General features: G+C 43.4%; 1 protein-coding gene across 7 annotated transcripts in view; it reads right to left on the minus strand.

The window, feature by feature from the left end:
* The window catches only part of TBC1D24 (TBC1 domain family member 24), a 59,813-nt gene that overhangs the window by 18,475 nt on the left and 25,909 nt on the right, over positions 1-15,429 (minus strand). For all 7 annotated transcript variants that reach the window (XM_033963978.1, XM_033963979.1, XM_033963981.1 and 4 more), the window contains 2 exons: positions 4,643-4,706; positions 2,369-2,464 (listed from right to left, as the gene is read on the minus strand). In XM_033963978.1, the coding sequence (XP_033819869.1) occupies positions 2,369-2,464; positions 4,643-4,706 (160 nt within the window). The remainder of the gene's footprint in view (positions 1-2,368; positions 2,465-4,642; positions 4,707-15,429) is intronic.

Genomic DNA, 15,429 nt, shown 5'->3' on the forward strand with positions numbered 1-15,429 from the left:
TTCCTGTAAGCTTTGCCTTAACAGCACAAGCCGTAAACACTTAGGGCTCCTTTTACAAAGCCACGTTAGCGGCTTTAGTGGGCGCGACATTTAATTACACGCTAACCCCCATGCTAACTAAGAAATTACCGCCTGCTCAAGAGGAGGTGGTAGCAGCTAGTGCGGCCGGCGGTTTAGCGCGTGCTATTACGCACGTTAAACCGCTAACACGCCTTCGTAAAAGGAGCCCTTAGGATTTTAAAGTGTTAGAGGCTTGTGCAGATGAGCTTGCAGGAATGGGGCAGGGGCAAGGACAGGAAAAGAATTTGCGAGGACGGGATAGGAAATGAGTTCCCATGGGGATTGGGAAAAAATTTGTCCCTGTGCCATTCTCTACTCCTGCCTCTACCGCCATCTTCCAAAATGATGGCACTTCACTCTGTAAATCCTTATTTTATAGTCTGGGCAAAGTTTACCAAATAAAGCAAAAATGTCCCTATTTGGCAGATTGACATTGGCACAGTATTTTGGAAGACTGTGGTGCACAGTGAGGCGTGAGTGGTTATCACTCCTGTTAAAATTATGTGGTTGTGGAGGGTTCATGGTTACTAGATTAGCAGGGAAAAGTTTTTGGGGTGTTTGAGGTCCATTAGACTACTAAGGATTTTTTTGAGGCATTGGAGGGGGAGAGGGGCAATCACTGAATTGGGGATTGGAGGCTAGATGCACTAAAACTTCTGATTTTCAAACGATTGTCGCTAAAATGGTTAGACTGGTTTAGTAACCGATCAAATTTGCTGACCTGATGCTCTACACAGGCTCACTGTGTGGTTTTCTATGCGGTCACATATTTTCCGATTCTGGCATGCAAATGAGGTCATTAATATTAAAACATGGTATCCAATCGATGCCCTAAACTTGCATGTCAGAATCAGGTTGGTAGGTCCGATCTGGAAAAGCCAACAGGTCAGACAAATTATCTGGGCCGTAAAAAAAAAAAATTACATTGTCACCCCCCCTCCCCCCAAACCACAAAACTCTACTATGCCAGCCAAAATCGGCAGGAGAGATGCCCACTCCCTCCTGCCACCAGATGCCTTCTGAACACCCCCCCCCTCGGTACCTGGAAATTAGTTGACAGCAGGAGGGAGTGGGCATCTCTCATGCTAAGTTTGGCTGGGGGGGGGGGTCTGCGGTGGCAGAAGGGAGTGGGCATCCCTCCTGCCGATTTTGTCTGGTGTTAAATCCTGACAGATGCTATTGCTGAAGAACGAGTTAAACTCCAGATCTGAGAAGGTGTAAGTTTCTACACTGTGCTCTCCTTAAAAGTCTTCTGTGCAGTGATTTGCACTGGAATGGAATAGCTAATAGCCTCAGTATCTTTGATTTTGAAATGTTGTGCACAGGTGTGTAACTTCAGGTTTCGTGTAAGGTTAGTTTCTTCTAAACATCCTTTCCTACATCATGTGCCTAGAAAACTGTGGGCAATTGTCATACTAACTCATTCTCTCTCAAACTGTGTGCGCCCCGCAGAGCTTCCGGGTGTGCCACAAGAGATTCCAGAATTTTACTTTATTTTTAAAAATTCGCTTCATAAGTATACACTAGAATAGATGACATATATGTCAAGTATGCAAGAGTCTGTCAATGTTATGAGTTTCTGTGAGCGTAAGGATACAACTGCCAAAACAAGCATCATTCTTTGACATGATTGTTCCTTGAAAACAAAGTAATTTTAATTTAATTTTTACTTTTTTATGCAGTAGTTATCCTAACTTGAGCAACAAAGCAATCAAGGCTTTGTTACTGTTTGAATCTTCTTATCTTTTCAAACTTGGATTTTCAGCTCTGACAAATTAAATTGAAAAAAAGAGAACAACTGCAGATGGTGGATGATGAAATGCGTGTTTGCTTGCCAACTATCGAGCCATGTTTTGAGTTAATTTGCACTCAAAAACAAGCTCATCCATTGCATTGATTAGCAATTCTATCTTTAGTTTCACCATTACATTTACCCGTACATAGCTTAAACAACTTTAAATAAATAACTCTCAAATTTAATTTTTTTTGTTGGTTTTGCAATTTTATAATTTCAATTACAATGTGCCGCAAAAAATATTTGCTACATTTATTGTGTCAGAGCTAAAAAAGTTTGAGAGACATTGCTAATCACATACTTCTGTCTGCATTAGCTTTCTAAACCAGCCCTTGAGTGGTTTAGCCTTGAAAGAGACTTTCTATTCAGTTTTTATTATATGGGGAGCCACACTTTTCACCTGTGATGTGAAGAAATCAGATGGTAGGGATGGAGGTAGGGAAATATTCTTGAAACAAAACATTTAAACAAAAGCATGACTGACTTCCCCTTTCCTTTCCAGTAGTTTCTTACCCTGAACACAAAGCATTCTCCTGTGCCAAAGAAGCTCAGTTTGTTACCACTTCGCTTGCGCTCACTCCAGTCTGTTGACAGAAAAGCTCCACAGACCTGTAATAAAATTAAAGAGATTACCCTTCTTAAAACCACTGTGTGCCTGCATATTCCTCTACTGCCTAAAATTAAGAAGCCAGCAACAGACAGGAACAAGCAAACAGACTGGATAGGTGGATCTGCATTTTAGATTTGATTACTTGCCATTCCAAATCACAGCTCAAAGGTGAGCTACATGTAGGTAGATAAAATTTTAACCTGGACAATCTAAATCATAGCTACTAGATGCTATAGTCCACCTTAGGGGTCAGCACCCAAGAAAAAGAGCTAGATATCATTGTAGATAATATGCTGAAACCTTTCATGCAATATATGGTAGCAGTCAAAACATGTAACAGGATGCTAGAAATGATTAGGAAAGGAATGGTAAATAAGACCAAGAATGTTATAATGTCTCTGTATCGCTCCATTGCTTTCAATTCTGGTCACTGTATCTCACAAAAAGATATAGCAGAATTAGAAAAGATTTGTGGAGCAACCAAAACAATAAAGGGGATGGAACTCCTCTCATACAATAAAAGACTAAAGAGGTCAAAGCTCTTCAGCTTGGAAAAGAGATGGCTGAGGGGAGATATGATTGAGATCTACAAAATAAAGAGTGGTATAGAATGGGTAAAGTAAATCAACTTTTCACTCTTCCAAAAATTACGAAGAACCGGGGACACTCAATGAAATTACATGAAAAAAACCTTTAAAATAAATAGGAGGAAATTATTATTATTTTTTTAACTCGATGAATAGTAAAACTCTGGAAATCACTGCCAGAGAATGTGGTAACAGCAATAACATAGCTTGGACAAGTTTCTGGAGAAAAGTACATAGTGTACTTTTGAGACGGACATGGAAGTCACTGCTTGTGCCAGAATTGGTAGCATGGAATGTTGGTATTATTTAGGTTTCTGCTGGGTACCTGTGACCTGGATTGGCTACTGTGGAAACAGGATACTGGGCTAAATGGATCACTGGTCTGACCCAGTATGGCTATTCTTATCTCCCTGCCCAAGAGTTCACAATATAAGCCCCCTTATTTATTAAGTTGTGTTATAGCAAGAATATGAATTGTGCATCAATAAAGCAGCTTAATGCAGATTTTCATGTTTAAATGAGCTGAAGCATGCAAATCAGCTCATTATGTAAAATTAATAATGCAGCTTCTGCTAAACTTCACAAGTTGCACCATTAATTGAAAATGTTATTTCCAGAGCTATTGATTTTTATTTATTCCATTCCACCACAAAAACAACTTAGAGGGGCCAATGCTTATGTCAAAATATCCCCCAAACGCCGTGATTCCTTTATTAAAAAACAACAATGAATGCAGTAATTTTCGGTGTCAGGTCAAAAGCGCGCCGGGACAAAGGCGCGAGCAGACAACTGAGTTGTAACCCCCCCACATTTTACTGAAAACTTAACTTTTCCCTGTTTTTAGGGAAAAAGTTACGTTTTCACTAAAATGTGGGGGGTTACAACCCCCCAAACCCCCACAACGCCGCCGCGATCTGTATTAAGTGGGGGGGCTCCCCAACAAAAACCCCCGTCGCAGCCCCTAAAAACAGTCTTTTTCTTTGGCGCGCGCCTCCATCTTGCGCTCAGTTGTCGGCGCGCGCCTTTGTCTTCCGCGTTACTGTCTATGAACCGTAATTTTCTCCCATATCTATGACCCTTTAGATAATTATGGGATACCTTCTGCCACTCCACCCCCCCAATTACTCTCAACACCCTATTCTGGTATGTACCAAGTTCCTATTGTCATGCCTTAACAGCTCCCTGTTCTAATAAGACACCACCAGAGCTCCTAGTGGTAGGTCTCATGATACTATTACTAGGAGTCACTCTGCCAAATAAAGGTGAGCCCAGCAACTGCACTGGGGGACAGGCATTGCATAATTTGTAAAAAGGGTTTGTATGTGAAAGGAGGGGAATATTCATTTTTAAAAGGCATGCAGGGATGGGGGAATATTCATTTTAATAAGAGAGATAAGAAGTGTCCCTCCGCTCCACTACAAATATGCTGGAAAAGATTCTGAAATGAAAACCACCAGACCAATACTGATGATACACTGGGGACAAGAGTGGAGAAAATTCCAGACCTTCCACAAATCTATTAAATAATCCAGCACAGCGAGGTTTTCCTATCCAGCACAGCTTTCGTGCATGGCCTAATCCTCCACCTACCTCACCAGCAGTTGTTCTAATCAGCAGCAGGGTAGGTTCATGCCCCTCGCAGTGCATATAAAACCTGGCATACAAAACATTTAAAATGGTCATTGAAGAGGTACAGAAATATTGCTGTCGTGTTCTAGTTAAAAATATTGAAGGTGTGAAGTTATAACAAGCCACACACAACATGCAAGGGCTGACAGATTATCAACTATAAGAATTCTGTTAACAGAGCATTCAGCAGCTCAGATAGCTTTCTAATATTTTGTCCTTGTGCTATCAACATATTACTCCATTAAAGATAGAAATGAGCGGTAAACTGAACAAAGCCTGAACATAAAGGGAGGGAGAGACCATCAAAAGCATTATCTGCATTAATAAACTGCATACCCAATGTGAAGGTAAGGTTATATGCATACAGCCTGTAACTGCATAACTGTACTCAGCTTGCATGGAGATATTCCTAGAGTAGGGCTGAGGAAGGGTCTGCACTTCATACCTTTTTGAGAATTTGACTAAGGCTGTAGAACAAGGCTACTCAATTTTAGTCCTCGAGGTCCACATGCAGGCCAGGTTTTCAGGACATCCACAATAAATATGCATGAGAGAGATTTGCACACACTGGCTCCTTGGTATGCAAAATCCCTCTTATGCAAATTCTTAGTTGATATCCTGAAAACCTGGTCTGCCTGTGGACCTCAAGGAGCAGGATTGAACAGCAATACTACAGAAAGGGCCAATTTCCAAAGAAGAAGTGTGCACAAACTTTTGTTTTAACATTTCATTAAAGCCCAAACAGGGAAAAGCACTTGTGTACCTTTTATTCTTTGGAAGGCAATTTTATAAGAGGTCATTACGAAGTTGAAGTCTGTACCTATTTTTTCAATTTCCCTGCATTCTAGGGAAATCTGTTTTTATTTTTCATGCCTTGCATGAAAGAGAAAAAGCCTTTCTGGTAAAAGAGGCAAAATGTAATTGCTCTGTAACCTATATTTGTGTTCTGTTTTCCGTGCTTATGTTTAATTACTTATTGTGAGGTTAAATATATACAGGCACAAGATCCTTTATCTGAAATCCTTGGGACCAGGCATATTTTGGTTTTTCAAATTTTTTTGTTTTCAGAATGGTAATATTAAGTCAGAAATAGACAGATCATAAAATTGCCACCAAACCTCTTTTTTTAATTTCAAAATAAGGCAAACATTAAACACTTCAAGCAAACTTGTCTGTACTAGCTGATATGTCCCTGCCTCAAATTTTCATTTAAGATAGATGGAGGAGTTGCCTGGTGGCTAGGGCTGCAGCCTCAGCACCCTGATAGTGGGAATGGCTCTGGCTCAAATCCCAAACTCATGCTGACTTCAATCATTTAAAATTCCTCCTGACCTCCTTCCAATCCACTTGCCAAACAAGATTACTACACCCACCTGATTGACTCGCTCAGCTCTAACTCTCACCACCTCTTTGCAATACTGAACTCCATACTCAAAGTCCCCCTACCTCCAACCTCTTTGTCACTCTCCCTCCAGACTATGGCTGTGTACACAAGGTTCACAAAATTAACCTTGAGTTCTCCACTAAGCCACCTCCCCAGCCCGTTTTACCAAAACTCCCCCAGCCATTGTCACCTTATATTACTTTCCTGAAATTACAGAGGAGGAAACTGCACATTTTCTTTTCTCCTCCAAACTCACCACCTATTCCTCTGATCCCATCCCCACCCATATATTTACCACTATCTCTCCTATTGTCATCCTCTCTATCTGCCATATCCTCAACCTATCATTCTCAACCACATCTGTGCCCGATGCCTTCAAACATGCTGTTATACCACTCCTCAAAATACCTTCACTGGATCCTATCTGCCCTTCCAACTATTGTCCTGTCTCCTTACTCCCATTCTTATCCAAGCTACCTCAAAATGCTGTTAACTGCCATTGTCTTGCCTTTTTCATCTCAAGCTATCCTTGACCCACTTCAAACGGGCTTTTGCCCTCTTCATTCTAGAGAAACTGCCCTTACAAAAGTCTCCAATGACCTGATCCTGGCAAGATCCAAAGTCTCTACTCCATCCTCATCCTTCTTGATTTATCTGCAGCTTTTGACATGGTAAATCTCCACCTACTCATCAATGCACTGTTCTCTCTTGGATTTCAGGGCTCCATTATCTCATAGTTTTCTTCCTGTCTTTCCCACAGCACCTTTAGTGTATGATGTAGTGGATCCTTCTCCACTGCCATCCCCCTGCAGTGTATCTCATGGCTCTGTCATGGGATGTCTTTTTTCCATCTACACTTCTTCTCTTGGTGCTCTAATCTCCTCCCATGACTTTCAGAATCACCTCTATGCTGACATTTCGCAGATCTCTCTCTCACTTTACACTTGAAATCTGGAAAAACATGCAATCCCAGATTTCAATCTGCTTGTCTGACATTACTAGTGCCTTAATTCTTCAGCTATATTTTAGTAGTGCCTTTGATCTAGTAGATCATGAAATATTGTTGAGTTGTTCAGACACAATAGGACTTTCAGGAAGAGTCTGGAATTGGTTTCAAGGTTTTTTGAAGAAAAGATCTTATCATCTGGTCTGCCCCAAGGTTCTCCGCTATCGCCTACCTTATTCAACATCTATATTTCCCCTTTAGGACATTTATTACAGAGTTTAAATGTAAAATTTTATATATACGCAGATGACATTTCTATTTTAATCCCTCTAAATAATTTTACCACTGAAATTTTAAACCAGATATCTTCTATTATGACTCAGATAGAACAGTGGACAATTAATTTCAAACTGAAACTCAATATGGAAAGGACCAAATTTTTATTGGCTAGTCCCACGACAAAATAACAAACTCATTGCTTCATCTTAATGGTCATAACTACCCGATTATTAAATCTATCAAAATTCTGGGAGTCACACTAGACAGCACAGTTACTTACCGTAACAGTTGTTATCCAGGGACAGCAGGCAGATATTCCCACACATGGGTGACGTCACCGACGGAGCCCCGCAGCGGACAGCCTCGAAAGCAAACTTGCTTGAAGATCTCGATCTTTCGAGGACTGCACCGCGCATGCGCGCATGTCTTCCCACCCGAACTAGGGGGCGCATCTCCTGAGAGGATCCTCAGTTCAGATACCTAGCCAAGAAGCCAACCAGGGGAGGTGGGAGGGTTGTGGGAATATCTGCCTGCTGTCCCTGGATAACAACTGTTACGGTAAGTAACTGTGCTTTATCCCAGGACAAGCAGGCAGCATATTCCCACACATGGGTGACCTCCAAGCTAAGTAAAAAGGGATGGAGGGAAGTTGGCAATTTACGAAAAAAGATTTTGCAAAACAGAATGGCCAAAATGGCCATCCCTCCTGGATAAGGTATCCAGACAATAATGAGAGGTGAAAGTATGAACCGAGGACCAAGTGGCAGCCTTGCAGATTTCCTCAATAGGAGTTGATCGGAGGAAAGCTACAGATGCTGCCATAGCTCTAACTTTGTGGCCCGTCACTCGACCTTGCAGAGGAAGACCAGCCTGAGCATAGCAGAAAGAAATGCAAGCAGCCATACAGTTGGAGATTGTGCATTTTGATATAGGACGTCCCAACCTGTTCGGATCAAATGAGATGAAAAGTTGAGGAGATGTTCTGTGAAGTTGAGTGCGTTGGAGGTAGAAAGCCAAAGCACGTTTACAGTCCAAAGTATGAAGAGCCGTCTCTCCTGGATGAGAATGAGGCTTTGGAAAAAATACAGGTAGAACAATAGACTGATTGATGTGAAATTCTGAAACAACTTTAGGTAAGAATTTAGGATGAGTACGTAGGACCACCTTATCATGGTGAAAAACTGTGAAAGGTGGATCTGCAACCAAAGCTTGTAACTCACTGACTCGTCGAGCAGATGTGAGGGCGATCAGGAACACAGCTTTCCAAGTGAGATATTTGAGGTGAGCTTTGTCAAGCGGTTCAAAAGGAGGTTTCATAAGTTGAGCTAAAACAACATTGAGATCCCAAACCACAGGAGGTGGTTTAAGCGGTGGATGGAGATTTAGAAGTCCCTTCATAAAGCGAGAAACCATAGGATGTGCAGAAAGAGGTTTTCCATCCAGAGGCTGATGAAAAGCAGCTATAGCACTAAGATGGACTCGAATAGATGTAGTTTGAAGTCCAGATTGGGACAAATGAAACAAATAGTCCAAAACTGATGATAAAGAGGACAATATAGGTTGCAAGTGACGCGTAGAACACCAAGTAGAAAATCTTGTCCACTTCTGGTCATAACATTGTCTAGTCGATGGCTTTCTGGAAGCAAGTAAGATATCTTGAACAGACTGAGAAAATTGAGGAAAGTCTGTTATGCAGAAAGGTACCAAGCCGTTAAGTGTAGAGACTGTAGATTGGGATGAAGTAAGGAACCTTGACTCTGCGTGAGTAGAGAAGGAAATATCGGCAGAAGTAGAGGCTCTCTGGTGCTGAGTTGAAGTAGAAGGGAGAACCAAGGTTGTCTGGGCCACCGAGGAGCTATCAGAATCATGGTGGCATGTTCTGACTTCAGTTTGACAAGAGTTCTGAGAATCAGAGGAAAGGCATAAAGGAACTGATTCCTCCAATCCAGTAGAAAAGCATCCGCTTCGAGACGTTGAGGAGCGTAAATGCGGGAGCAAAATTGAGGCAGTTTGAAGTTGAGGGGCGATGCAAACAGATCTATCTGCGGAGTTCCCCAACGAGCAAAGATTTGGTGAAGAGTAGGAGAATTGAGTGTCCATTCGTGAGGTTGTAGAAGACGACTCAATTTGTCCGCCAAATAATTGTGTTGTCCCTGAATATAAACAGCTCTGAGGTAGAGGCTGTGAAGAATTGCCCAATGCCACAATTTGAGAGCTTCTTGACATAGGGAATGAGATTCCGTCCCTCCCTGTTTGTTGATATAATACATGGCTACCTGGTTGTCGGTACGTACAAGAATCACCATGTCGTGAAGGAGATGTTGAAAAGCTTTGAGAGCATAGAATATCGCTCTGAGTTCCAACAGATTGATATGACACCGACGGTCTGCTTGAGTCCAGAGACCCTGAGTGCGAAGACCGTCCACATGAGCTCCCCCATGCGTACGTTGACGAGTCGGTTGTGAGGACTTTCTGATGAGGAAGAGGGTGGAACAGCAAGCCTCTTGAAAGATTCAAAGAGAGCATCCACCAACGGAGAGACTTCCGCAACGAAGGAGTTATGGAAATCAGTCGAGTTGGTGGATCGACGGATTGCTGCCATTGAGATGCCAGTGTCCATTGAGGAATACGAAGGTGATGTCTGGCAAAAGGAATCACATGATCTGTAGAAGCCATGTGACCGAGCAGAACCATCATCTGTCGTGCTGGAACAGTTGAAAGTTGGAAGACTTGAGAAATCTGAAGAAGGGCGGCCTGACGTGGTTGTGGAAGGTATGCTCTCAGATTGATAGTGTCCAGAGTTGCTCCTATGAACTGGAGAGATTGAGAAGGAGTCAACTGAGATTTGGGAAAGTTGATGTGAAATCCCAAACTTTGTAGAAAAAGAATAGTCTGTTGGGTCGCTGCAATAACCCCTGAAAAAGAGGGAGCTTTGATGAGCCAGTCGTCGAGGTATGGAAATACTTGGAGACCCTGGTTGCGAAGAGCTGCAGCCACCACCACGAGACATTATGTGAAAACTCTGGGAGAAGAAGCCAACCCGAAGAGGAGAACTCGGTACTGCAGATGAAGGCTGCCTACTTGGAATCTGAGGTACTTGCGAAATGCTGGATGAATAGGGATATGAGTATACGCCTCTTTGAGATCGAGGGAACACATCCAATCCCCTTGATCCATTAAGGAATATAACGTTGGCAGAGTGAGCATTCAAAATTTCTCTTTGACTAAATATTTATTGAGAGCTCTGAGATCCAGGATCGGTCGCAAATCCCCCGTCTTTTTGGGAACTAGAAAATAACGGGAGTAGAATCCCAAGTTCCTTTGTGGAAGAGGAACTTCTTCCACAGCTCGCAGGCGAAGAAGAGCCTGAGCTTCTTGAAGAAGAAGGGGAAGGTGCGACTGATCGGAAGGACACTCTCTTGGATGGCGATCTGGAGGAACCTGCAGTAACCGAAGAGAGTATCCCTCTCGTAGGATGGAAAGCACCCAGAGATCTGATGTAATGAGCTCCCACTGGTGATAAAATGTGGACAGACGACCCCCCTATGGGGAGGGGAGAATTTGGAAATAGAGAAATTGGAATGCTCAGGCTGAGATTGTCAAAAAGACTGAGCTGGTTTGGTGGCAGCAGGAGTCTGAGACTTTTGCTGACGCTGTTGTTGAGGAGGATGACGAGGAGGAGGCCTGGAAAAAGCAGGAGTCGTTTTCTGAGAATAACGACGTGGAGTCTGTTTGAAACCTCTAGTTGGTGCAGGTTTGGGTTTTGGTCGAATGAGGGAAGCAAAAGAGCGTTCATGTTCTGAGAGACGCTTGGTAGCTGCTTCGATAGAGTCATCGAACAATTCGTTACCCTGACAAGGTAGATTCGCCAATCGATCTTGAAGATTGGGATCCATGTCAACAATACGTAACCATGCTAAACGACGCATGGCTACTGCAAAGGCAGATACTCGAGAGGAGAGTTCAAAAGCATCATATGAGGCTTGTAACATGAAGAGTCGCAATTGAGAGAGAGTCTTGAGGATGAGTTTGAATTCTGAAAGACGAGTTATGGAAATAGCCGGGTAAAAAAATGGTAAAATCTTCAGAAAATGGTTGAAGTAAGAAGTAAAAATGTAGCTATAATTAAGAATTCTATTTGCCATCATAGAGTTCTGGTATAAACGGCGACCAAACTTATCCATGGTACGACCTTCTCTGCCTGGAGGAGCTGAAGCGTAGATTTTAGAAGGATGTGCTTTCTTTAAAGATGATTCCACTACCAGGGATTGATGAGAAAGTTGAGATTTTTCATAACCCTTACATGGAACTGTTCTATAGCAAGATTCCAATTTAGAAGGAATGGCAGTGATGGAATAAGGAGTCTCCATGTTACGAGCAAAGGTTTGTTTGAGAACAGGAGTCATGGGTAAATGTAGTGACTCTTTAGGTGGATGAGGAAGCTCCATATCTGCCAAATATTCAGGAGTATATTTGGAATCAGAATGAAGATCTAGTTTGAGAGCTTGTCCCATATCAAAAATAAATTTGGCAAATGAAATGGATTTGGAATCAGATGCTTCCTCAGGAGACACACTGCGAGATCTAGGGAGTGCTGAGTATGAAGGAGAAGCCTCTCTGGAATATGGTGACAGTGGTTCCGATTCAAGGCGTAGAGTCACTGAAGAAGCTGCACTGTGAGGTGGAGTAAGAGAATGTTTTCTCTTAAGGCTCCTGGATGGAGAAGTACCAGGTGTACGTGGTACTGAATGAGTCGAGGTCTGAGGTGAAGTGTCTCGACGAGCCGGTTTTGATGGAGGAGTCTTCGGTCGAGAAGGACTTCGAGTCGATGCTCGATGGTGTCGAGATTTGTGCTTCGACTTCGAAGAAAGGGGAAGAGAAGTCTCGGTGTCCAAAGCTGAAGACTCTCTCCGAAGCTTAGAAGCACTGTGTCTCGAAGGCTTCGACCGGTGCTTTGAAGGAGGTGAGTCCGGAGAAGAATCAGATGAAGGTATTCTCTTCGGTGTCCGGGATCGGCCTCGAGATACTAGATGCTCCGGTTGGATGACAGGCTGATCCACCCGAGGCAAGGTCGAGGACGGGACCAATTGAGCCACTAAAGAGGAAATCTGAGTGGTCAGTATAGATTTTAGCATATCTTCCAGCATTGGCACCGAGACAGAAAGTTCTGATCTCGTAGGTGCAGCAGTACGCTCCGAAGAGGGCGACCTCGAAGGTGAGTATTCCCTTGTCTTGGAGGTACGCTTGGAAGATGGACGTGCAGAGGACTCTGGTGGCTTCTTGGGTACGGTACCTGAAAGAGAACCCGGAGACTTACCCCCCATGGCAGATTTCATCGAGGACACCGTCTTCGAGGGAACCGAAGCAGGCAAGGTTGAGGCCTTCGAGACTGAAGCTCCAGCCGGAACTTGGGTCGAAGCCTTCGAGACCGTGGTCGTCGATGATGTCGGAGTCGAAGCCTTCGATACCGGGGCAGCTGCCGAGGTTGAAGTCGAATCCGAAGGTTGCTCCATGTCTCCGAAGAGTTGAAAAAATTGGGCGCACCCGCGTCGAAAAGCCCGTGGAGTGAGAGTGAAGCAACGATGGCAATCTTCTGGTGAATGGGAAGGACCCAGGCACTGAAGACAGCGACAGTGGGGATCGGTGAGCGAAATCACACGATTACACCGACGACAACGTTTAAACCCGGTGAGAGGCCGGGACATAGAAAAAATAAAGTCCGTGTCGAACGGAAGGAGCAATTGGGCCTAGGCCCAAGGCTCACCGGCCGGACAAGTATAAAAGAGAAACAAAAATTCAATTTTTTTTTTTTTAGTTTTGAAAAAGGAGAAATAAATTAAAGCACAGCGACCGAACTTTGTGAAAAAAAAGAAACAGCCGCGGTGAAGAGAAGGCAAAAGTGCTGCAGAGTTGAAGAAAAACATGTCTTCTTGTCTCCGCGGAATTAAACGAACTGAGGATCCTCTCAGGAGATGCGCCCCCTAGTTCGGGCGGGAAGGCACGCGTGCATGCGCTGTGCAGTCCTCGAAAGATTGAGATCTTCAAGCAAGTTTGCTTTCGAGGCTGTCCGCTGCGGGGCTCCGTCGGTGACGTCACCCATGTGTGGGAATATGCTGCCTGCTTGTCCTGGGATAATGACATTTAACACTAGCAGAACACACAAACTTAGTGGTACAAAAATGCTTTTTTACATTGTGGAAATTAAGATCCATAAAAAAATATTTTGATCCTTTATCGTTCAGACTATTGGTGCAGGCATTAATTTTATCTAGTTTAAACTATTGTAACATCATCTATTTAGGAGCACCCAAAAAAATTCTAAGGAAATTAAAGATAATTCAGAATACAGAAAAATCAATGATAAAATGACCCTCTTAACAAGCAGGGAAAATGGAAACCCACCTGGAAAACAGATAATACTGGGAGAAGTCACCTTGTGAGCCCTGAAGAACCTGCTTCCTGGCATTACCATATACTGTATAATCAAATATAAGTCGATCCAAATACAAGTTGAGATCTCCATTAGAGAATGACATGGTGACAAAATTCATCACCGTTCCCGTCCCCGCGGATAACCGCGGGAAACCATCTTCATGTCATTCTTTAAGGAGAGAGGGAAGAATCAGAGTATGAATGGCCACAACCACTGACCCTCAAGCTTTGCGTTGAAGAATGCTGGGGTAGAAGGACTGAGGTTGAAATAGACACTACAAAATTACATGGGATTATTTCCCGCGGTTATCCACGGGGACGGGAACGGTGATGAATTTTGTCACCGTGTCATTCTCTAATCTCCATTCCCCCCCCCCCCCAATAAAAAAAGGAGGGAAAAAAATGGTTGACTCGAATATAAGTTGAGTGGCTTAATATGCAAGTGCCCTGCCAGGATCTGTACCCAGTCCCTTCCCTCCCTCCTCTGTCAGGTTCTGCACACAGCTCCCTTTCCTCCCTCCCAGGCTCTCCACCCTGTCCCCCCTACCCAACGTACCTCTTCTGCCGTTGGAATCCCTGGTAATCCATAGGTATAGTGGACAGGAACGAGCTTTCCATACTTCTGCCCCGCTGCTAACCCAGTTGGTCGCAGCCGCGAATTCCGGCTTCAGCTGCTGACAGGTACCGGTCAGTGGCGGGGCAGAAGCGCAGAAAGCTCGCTCCTGCCCGCTACATCTCTGGACCACCAGGGATTCCAGTGGCAGAGGAGGTATGATGGACAGGGCAGGGATGGGGGACAGGATGCAGAGCCTGGCAGAGGCCTGCAATAAGTCTAGGAGGGGAATGGGTGGGTGCTGGCCCAAATATAAACTGGGACTCCCATGTTTTGGCCCAAAAATCTCTGTCTATATTCAAGTATATACAGTATATCCCCCTGATAGCGTCTCAAAAAATGCTGCTGGTAAAAGCAGAAATGGGCATACAGATTCATTTGATCATGCTATAGAAGTTAAGTCTTACCCGATGTTTTTCTGCAGTGTATAGATCAGTAAACTGCACCTATTACAGCATTTTTAAAGGAGGGAGTAACAAGTGTTGCTTAAGGGCGACATCTAGTGGCTGGATTCAGTACCCATGACTGCAAGGTCTCTGCAAGAGACCAGTACACGACCACTTCAATAATCACAATAAAGGGAAGGGGACTTGTATACTGCCTTTTTGTGGTTACACATGCAATGCAATTTATATATACAGGTATTATTTGTACCCAGGACAATGGAGAATTAAGTGACTTGCCCAGGATCACAAGAAGCAATGATACCATATCAGATTTGTGATGGGAAGGGGGTGGGTGGGGGTGGGGATTTGAGAGAGAATAAAATAGAGGAAAAATGGCCAGGCACTTTCAAATATGCACAAATGATTTCGGAGGCCAGCCTTGGTTCCAATTAAACATGAAGGGTATAAAATTGCAGGAGGAAAACTATCAAGTCAGAAACACAATGTATCAGATATGTGGCCCATTTCTAAAAATAGTATTTTTAATGCGTCACAAAAACAATTATGCAATTGGATACTTAATAAATGTTTGCAAAATAACCAATACAGGCCATTTGTTTACTTTTTAAGTTAATTATACTGAGTGGAGCAACTGCTTGGGAAATCCTCTGGTGCAATTTTCAGCACTGTGTATATCCTGGAAATGCT

This window comes from Geotrypetes seraphini, chromosome 11, assembly GCF_902459505.1.
Source record: "Geotrypetes seraphini chromosome 11, aGeoSer1.1, whole genome shotgun sequence".
NCBI lineage: Eukaryota > Metazoa > Chordata > Amphibia > Gymnophiona > Dermophiidae > Geotrypetes > Geotrypetes seraphini.